This window comes from Lipotes vexillifer, unplaced genomic scaffold (genome assembly GCF_000442215.2).
Source record: "Lipotes vexillifer unplaced genomic scaffold, Lipotes_vexillifer_v1.1 scaffold39, whole genome shotgun sequence".
Classification (NCBI taxonomy): Eukaryota; Metazoa; Chordata; class Mammalia; order Artiodactyla; family Lipotidae; genus Lipotes; species Lipotes vexillifer.
The window spans coordinates 3,264,218-3,271,919 of record NW_006787038.1 but is presented as its reverse complement, the minus strand read 5'-3'; the positions used below and the strand labels follow the sequence as shown (position 1 = coordinate 3,271,919).

At 49.2% G+C, this 7,702-nt stretch overlaps 1 protein-coding gene across 2 annotated transcripts in view; it reads right to left on the bottom strand.

Moving 5' to 3' along the window:
* Positions 1–7,702, bottom strand: part of ESRRB (estrogen related receptor beta) — a 103,786-nt gene that overhangs the window by 43,805 nt on the left and 52,279 nt on the right. For both annotated transcript variants that reach the window (XM_007459760.1, XM_007459761.1), the window contains exon 2: positions 5,391–5,800. In XM_007459760.1, the coding sequence (XP_007459822.1) occupies positions 5,391–5,800 (410 nt within the window). The remainder of the gene's footprint in view (positions 1–5,390; positions 5,801–7,702) is intronic.

Sequence of the window (7,702 nt, the reverse complement as noted above, 5' to 3'; positions counted from 1 at the left end):
AAAAAAAAAAAAAAAAAAAAAAAAAAAAAGCAGTATAGTACCTGATATGTTATGGAAACCATGACTATAAATTGACCCAACTATATAAAATAGGTAAACAACAAAGATCTACTGTGTAGCACAGGGAACTATACTCAATATCTTGTAATAACCTATAAAGAAAAAGAATCTGAAAAAGAATATACACACACACACACACACATATATGTATAACTGAATCACTTTGCTGTACACTTGAAACTAACACAACACTGTAAATTAATCATACTTCAATTAAAAAATACTGACACAACTAAAAAAGAACTATCATAATGGTCTAGGAAATGTACGTAGTGCTCAAAATAAAAATCTGAGGGACGGCAGCACATACATGCTCATAAAATCTCCCATAACCAAGATGAAGTGAAGGTGGTGTTCTCTGAAACGCTGCACCAAATGATGCGGAAAGTGGCCCTAGAGAAGGCAAAGACACTTTCATCAAAGAGTCATGTGAAACATTTGATAAACCTTGCCTTCCAAAATGTTAAGAAAAATTTTTTCAAAAAATAATACATGGTCTTACATAATATGACTGAAAATATGCAAGTTTAACAAGAGGGCATATTGTTGTGTTTTTTGTTTTGTTTTTGGCCACGCAGCTTGCAGGATCTTAGTTCCCCAAACAGGGATCAAACCCATGCCCCCTGCAGTGGAAGCAAAGAGTCTTAACCACTGGACCTCCAGGGAAGTCCCAGAAGGGACTTTCTTTTAAGACTGGAGATACTAACAGTATTTAAATGCTGATGGAAAGGAGCCCAAAGGGAGTGAGATGATGAAAGAGAGGAGATAATAGGTAGGAAGGTCTCTGGGAAGTGGTGAGGAGATGGATTCCAAGCCTGAGAAAAGCTGAGCCTGGGGCGGGAGCCACCTCTCCCCGCACGAGTGGGTAGCAATGAAGATGTGTGCCATCAGTGAATGAGAGATGCTGCCGAGAGTGGGTAGGTCTTGTGGCAACAAGCTGAGGGAGTTCCCATCTGAGGGCCTCCACTTTCTCCATGGAAAAGGAGAGGAGGCAGGGTGGTTGCTGAGAGAGGGTCAGAGTTTGGGGGTATAGCTTAGCAAAGATCCCCCAGGTGGCTCCCCGAAAGGCCCCCTCATCACTGCGGTACTCATGACAAAGGTTTTCATTACTGTGGGTCAGCGTCACAGTCCAGAAGCTGGCGCTTAGCCCTATCATCCAGAAGCCTGACTGTGCCAGCCACAGAAAAGGGCTCCATCTCTCAGGGGCTGACTCCCATTGCCCAAATTCAGGGACCAGATGTATAAGCCCAGGATGCCTGCACACTCAAGTATGATAAGAAATTGATCTACCCAGCCAGCATTCTGCCTAACCAGCAAGGTGGCTCCAAGCAGAAGACCAACAGGGTACCCAGATTATAATCAGAAAGATGTTAATCAAATCCATTGAATGTTTAATCACAATAGGCTCTCCTAGGCTGACTCCCTTCACCTCGGGGCTGGGACTTTGCCAAAGTCAGCTTTCTTTTTCTGTGCCTCCAGGGCTGATCCATCCTCTTTTTTTTTTCCTATAGATATGCTAGTAAATTCAATCAGGTTGAGGGTGGTTCCTTTGCCATGGAGCCTTTCTGTCCCTTCAGGACTGTGCCTTTTTGTCTATCTCCGAGCTCATCTACTCTGGGTGAGTGTCATAAGCCCCAGCACTGACAGCAGAGAATTGGGCAAAGTGTAATGAACACTTAACATGCATTACTAGGCATTGAGGGCTGGTGGGCTGCATCTACCTTGTTCAATGCTGAAGTGCAGGGCGGGGGGCAGGGCGGGGGGGTGGTGTACAAGTTTTTACTGTAAAAAGCCAGAAAAGTGTAAATGCTTTCTGCGTGTGGCCAGAAGGTCTCTGACAACTACTCCACCAAAGCACCAAAACAGACAGTATGTAAACAAATAGGTGTGGCCCTGTCCTAATACAACTTGATTTACAAAAGCAGGCAAACTGTACTTTGCCCACCACTCCCATCCCCTTCCCCCCATCCACACAGCGCTAGCCCCACCCCCGGCACAGACAAGCACACAGTGAGTGCTCAATAAATATTTGTAGGCAAGGAATGGCGGTCTGAGGGCTTTCTTCCTAAGTCTATCATGACTTCTTTGTTTCCATAAATTTCTTCCCACCAAAGAAACCACCGAATTGGGCAGATGGAAGGGATCTAAGGAGGGAAGGGGGGTTGTGAGCTCGCATGATTTTCAGAGCTGTCCAGGCGTTTACTTTGTGAATGGATCATTCTGTGACTAAAGGCCTTTTTAAAAATGGCCTAAATATCCTCCTTAATTGGGGAGGTGCTTAGGAGACTGCCCTGGCTGGGCTAAGGCTATGCCTGCAGCCTCGTGTGCTCTAAACCTTAGATTCCAGCTTCTTGAGGGCAGGTACCCTGTCTCTTTCTCTCCCTGAAGCACCTTACTCAGGGCAGGGACTAAATTAATGCTCTCTTGGTTCTAAGCTGACTCTGGGGTTGTCCAATTGTAGGTCATTTGTTTCCTCTTTATATTTTCCCCATTTTCCCAAATTTCCTACAACTATTACGCTCAGAAACAACAAAATCAAAATCTTTGTTAGAACAAAACCAAAGAATTGATCAAATAACCAGAGCAATGCGTCAGCCTTAGAGTTCACCTGTCCCTGTTTCAGATAGAAACCTTTCTGGTTAGAAATGAGTAACTCTTCTTGTGACAAAGAAACGAGAGTAGTTCAGTTCTGATCGCAATAAAGACTGCTGTTTGTCTTTGGACTTCTAGGAAGAGATCTTTATCCTTTACGTGGTAGCAAATAACTAAGACTATTTACAAATCCTTCCTCTGGGCTCTTTATTTGTTTATTAAAAAAATTTTTTTTGGCTGTGTTGGATCTTTGTTGCTGTGCGTGGGCTTTCTCTAGCTGCGGCAAGCGGGGGCTACTCTTGGTTGCAGTGCGCGGGCGTCTCATTGCGGTGGCTTTTCTTGTTGCGGAGCACGGGCTCCAGGCACGCGGGCTTCAGTAGTTGTGGCATGTGGGCTCAGTAGTTGTGGCTCACGGGCTCTAGAGTGCAGGCTCAGTAGCTGTGGCACACGGGCTTAGTTGCTCCACGGCATGTGGGATCTTCCCAGACCAGGGCTCGAACCCATGTCCCCTGCATTGGCAGGCGGATTCTTAACCACAGAGCCACAAGGGAAGTCCCTTCCTGTGGGCTCTTGACTTGCAGAGGATGTTGTCAGCACCCAGGATGCTGTTGAGGGTGTAGTAAGGTTCCTGAGTCTACACCAGGCTCTGCTTTCAGAAAATTTAATCCAGAACTCTCCAGCACATTTAAGAATATGGACAGAAGAAAATGTAACTGTCTCTTAAAAAGCAATTTTTCAAAAACCGCCCTCCAAGAGTCTGAAATAGTGGCAATCTTACCAAGATTACTTCCCAATTTGGAAAGAAAAACACTGTTATTTCAGTAGCTTAAATTGGTTTAAACATCTCATGTTTATTTGTCAAATATCCAATGATACTGATTGGATATTGGACTGGAGGTTTTCAACCCTGGTTGAGGCAGGATACTGAGAATTAATGCAGTGCTTTTGACATCTAGAGATTCCAGGGCCTCCTCCCAGACGGGAATGTGAAGCTGGCAGGGACGAGGATGCATCCATTCAGCCTGATACAAAAGGGCTCAATCAATATTTGCTGAGAGAAGTTGGTATCATGACTCCTTTGGGAAAAGGTATAGGGAACTGGGGCCTAGGGTTTTAGGAAAACTTACTCTTTACTGTCTTATTCCTTCGTGCTGTTTGAATTTTTACCATGTTTATATTTTTTTAAAGGGTTCACTTAATGAATAAATTTATCTAGAACTAAAATAGCTAAAACAGTTTAAATCCTGTTAAGTCAAAATAGTGATTGTACTGTTTCATTTAAATGTATGTTAATTACAAAGGCCTGCTCTGGAAGATGAAACAAATTTTGTCTGTTGTCTTAATAATATGTCCTAAGTGATATTGTGAAAGTGAAAATAATAATTGCAAACATTTATTTAGTGCTTACTAAGTGCCAGGCAACAGTATGAGTGCTTTATAGCTGTTAATGCACTTAAGCCTGTTTTAGCAGCTCTATGTGAGGTAGGCATGACATCATCGCACCTTACCCAAGAGCAAGCTGAAGCAGAGAGAGAAACTGAGGCAGGCCCCAAAGGCATTGAGCTATAAGGTAAGGGATGGAGCTGTGTGACCCAGGACCTGGCGGTTGGCCAGGACACCACACCATCTCAACTAATACACAGAACTGGAAACATAGCCAATCCTAGTGCCCTCAATTAGTTTAATAAATAACTCATCACAAGAAATTTAAACAAATATTAGTTGAATGAACAGGCCAAGAATCATCCCAGGGAAGCTCAGCCTGCCTATTCCAAAAGTGAAATAGGGGAGTGGAGGAAGGAAGGACACCCTCGGACCGCCAGGCAGGACAGGGACAGGATTGGCACCCCTGGGTTTTCTCCAGTCTGGTTTGTAGTTTCTGTCCCCAGGGGTTGGCATCTGCTCATCTCAGTGACCTCCACAAGCAGGGCTTTTGGTCTACCCTAGCGTCAGGCTGGCACTTAGTAGGAGCTCAGACACTCGACGGGAGGCAACGCATGAAGCAAGTGCCCCATGCATGACCTACTGTAGAAAGAATCTTGGCTGGCATGCCAGCCATTCCTCTGCGCTGGGCCTTGTGCCATGACCTTCATAACAGCCCTGTGAGGGCGGACCCATTGTTATCCCCAACCTGCGCAGGACTGACTTCCTCAGAGTGAGTACCCACCGAGAGAGACAGCCACCTCATGGCCATTGGAACATGACTCAGCTGATATGCACATGCCCTCAAAGAGCGGTCCCACGGGGATGGGACAGGATGAGTAGTCAGGGGGAGGTTTCCCTTGCTCTGTGACCCTGACTGTTTGACGATGAAGAAAAGAGTCACATTCCATTTGTGCAATTAGAAAAGATAAAACCAAAAGGAGAGACCCATTACAGTTCAAGAGGTCTGGGGTTGCAGGGCAAATAGGGCTTTTTCTCCAAAAAATCAGCTTTTTAGGGACACTTATTTGACAGCGTTCCCCATCCTAGCGAGAGAGACACCTGTGCTAAGGCATTTGTGTGGATTTTCTTTGGGTCTTCTGGGGCTCCCTATGGGGGTGCATGCCATTTCAACAAAAGCCTGGGACTTAGAACCCTTGTCCAGAATCCCAAAATGAGAAAACCTGGGATACAGAGAAGTGAGCCTCCAGAACTTGGGCTCCAGTGGCTCCCACACCCAAGCTGGCAGCTCACGAGAATCACCCGATTCCCTGTCGGGCCCGCACCCCGCCTGGGCCCACCCTGCTGCCACGCACCTTGGATGGTCCTCTTGAAGAAAGCCTTGCAGGCCTCGCAGGAGGCCACGCCGTAGTGGTAGCCGGAGGCGATGTCCCCGCACACGAGGCACAGGCGCTTGGGGATGGCGTTGAGCATGTACTCGCACTTGATGGCCGAGTCCTCCATGATGCCGCCGGCACAGTCCTCGTAGCCCTTGCGGCAAGGGGTGCCTCCCAGCCCGGCGCCCGCGAACATGGGCGGCGAGTCCAGACCGTTGGCGTGGGCGCCCAGGGCCAGGCCGAAGCCGCCGCTGGCGTCGGACGAGCCGCTGGGGCTGTGGTGGCTGAGGGCATCGATGCCCGAGGACGGGCTGGATGGCTCGGTCTTGATGAAGGAGCCGCAGCTGGAGACCAGGTGCCGGTCGTCTGCGGACATTCTGTTCAGCAGCCTGGGGACACAGAACGCAGGAGTCAGCTCGGAGAGGGTGCGGTGGGTGTGACGCTGTCCCCAGGAATTAGCTTTGGGCTCCGGGCACCGGGTGGGCGGGGTGGCTGGGAGGGGCCCTACATTAAGGCATCGGTGAGATAAAATGCTGGCCGAGAAGGTCAATTGGGCTGAAAAACGGCACAGCCCAGAGCAAGTTTCTGGCATTACCCACTAGAACCTTCTGAGTCCTCCAAACAAAAACTACATTTTGATCGATCAATAAACTTCAGATGAGGCCCCCCAGTCCTTTGCAAATTGCTGGTCTGAGGGTGACAAAAGTGGTAATAATTCAGCCAAAATATTTGGGCAAACTTCTGGCACAACAATAATACATTTGAAAGTCCAGGGGTGCCAGCTCCTGGACCAGACACCCTTAGTACAATGACCTGATGACCCACTTCACCTGAGCCCCGGGGGCAGCAGGTAAGCCCAAGCCTGGAGCTTCCCACAAATGCCACCATCGCTGAGACTGGGACCAGAGACGCCAAGTCACCTGGCCAGGGCAAGAGGCAGGGCTTGTGGCCAAGGCATCCTCCATATTGGCTGCCCTGGGGGTTTTGCCTCTGGCCCAAGGCACATCTGGTGGGTGGCCCCCAGGCCCCCTCTTTCATTCCTCTTCATAGCCCCGATCAGGCTGGCCTCCCCCTCAAGAGACTGTGCCTCAATCATGCAGCATGAGGAGGCCTTCCAACCCCAACTCCGTGCATCCCCCAGCTGTTTCTTAACTTTAAACTTCAACCTCTAAGGCCCCTGCCTCACTGTAGAGTCAAGGAAGCATTAACAGTGAGGCAGGATCACGAGGAAGGGTCATAAGACATTTCCCAAAACGAAAACCCCTCCTCCCAGAACCATGCTGAGAGGGTAAGAAGGCAGGCAAAGTGCGAAACTCACACATCCCAACTCCCAGGATGAGGGGAGGGGCTTCTCTCCCACGTGAGCAAGGAGAGTGAAGGGCCGGGAAATGCATTCAGGAAAGCTCAGCTGGAGTCCATACTCAAGAGCTCTGGGCCAGCCAGGCCCTGGAGTCGGGAGGCTGGGTCAGGGTTCATCTGTCCATGTCCTGGCCTGGCTGGGTGGAGGTAAAGAGGAGGCCAAGGCGGATGCCTAAGGAGCAGGTGAAAGTTAAGAGGGAAGCGTCCTGCACAGGTTCGATCCCTGGTCCAGGAAGAGATCCCACATGCTGCGGAGCAACTAAGCCCATGTGCCGCAACTACTGAGCCTGCGCTCTAGAGTCCAGGAGCCACAGCTACTGAGCCCGCGTGCCACAACTACTGAAGCCCGCACGGCTAGAGCCCGTGCTCCGCAACAAGAGAAGCCACCGCAACGAGAGGCCCGTGCACCTCAACGAAGAGTAGCCCCCACTTGCCACAACTAGAGAAAGCCCGCTTGCAGCAATGAAGACCCAACACAACCAAAAATAAATAAATAAAATTGATTCTTTAAAAAAAAAAAAAGGGGGGAAGTGTCCTGGAGAACGAAAAGGGCTGGAGAGGGTGGCAGTACAGCCCCATTCATTGAAAGATGGCCCCAGTGGGAAGGGAGGGAGTGTCCCAGTGCTGGAGGGCCCACTGGGGAAGCAGCCACAGGCCAACGATGCTCAGAGGTAGCCCCTGTTTTCTGAGCAGATCACTGGGGAAAGGATTATTCACCATGTGGGGAAAGGCCTGTCTTACCACACCCACAAAGCCCACCCTCCCAAGAAAACCTTGGCCACACACTTGCACCACCAAAAGCGATCTTATGATGGGGAGGGGCCTCCACTGTTCCTGGTCCCACCAGTGATTTCATAGTCAATACCCCTTCCGGGGCACTGTCCCATCCATCTACACTTGAACATGTCCGGAGGCAGGGAACACATTGCCCC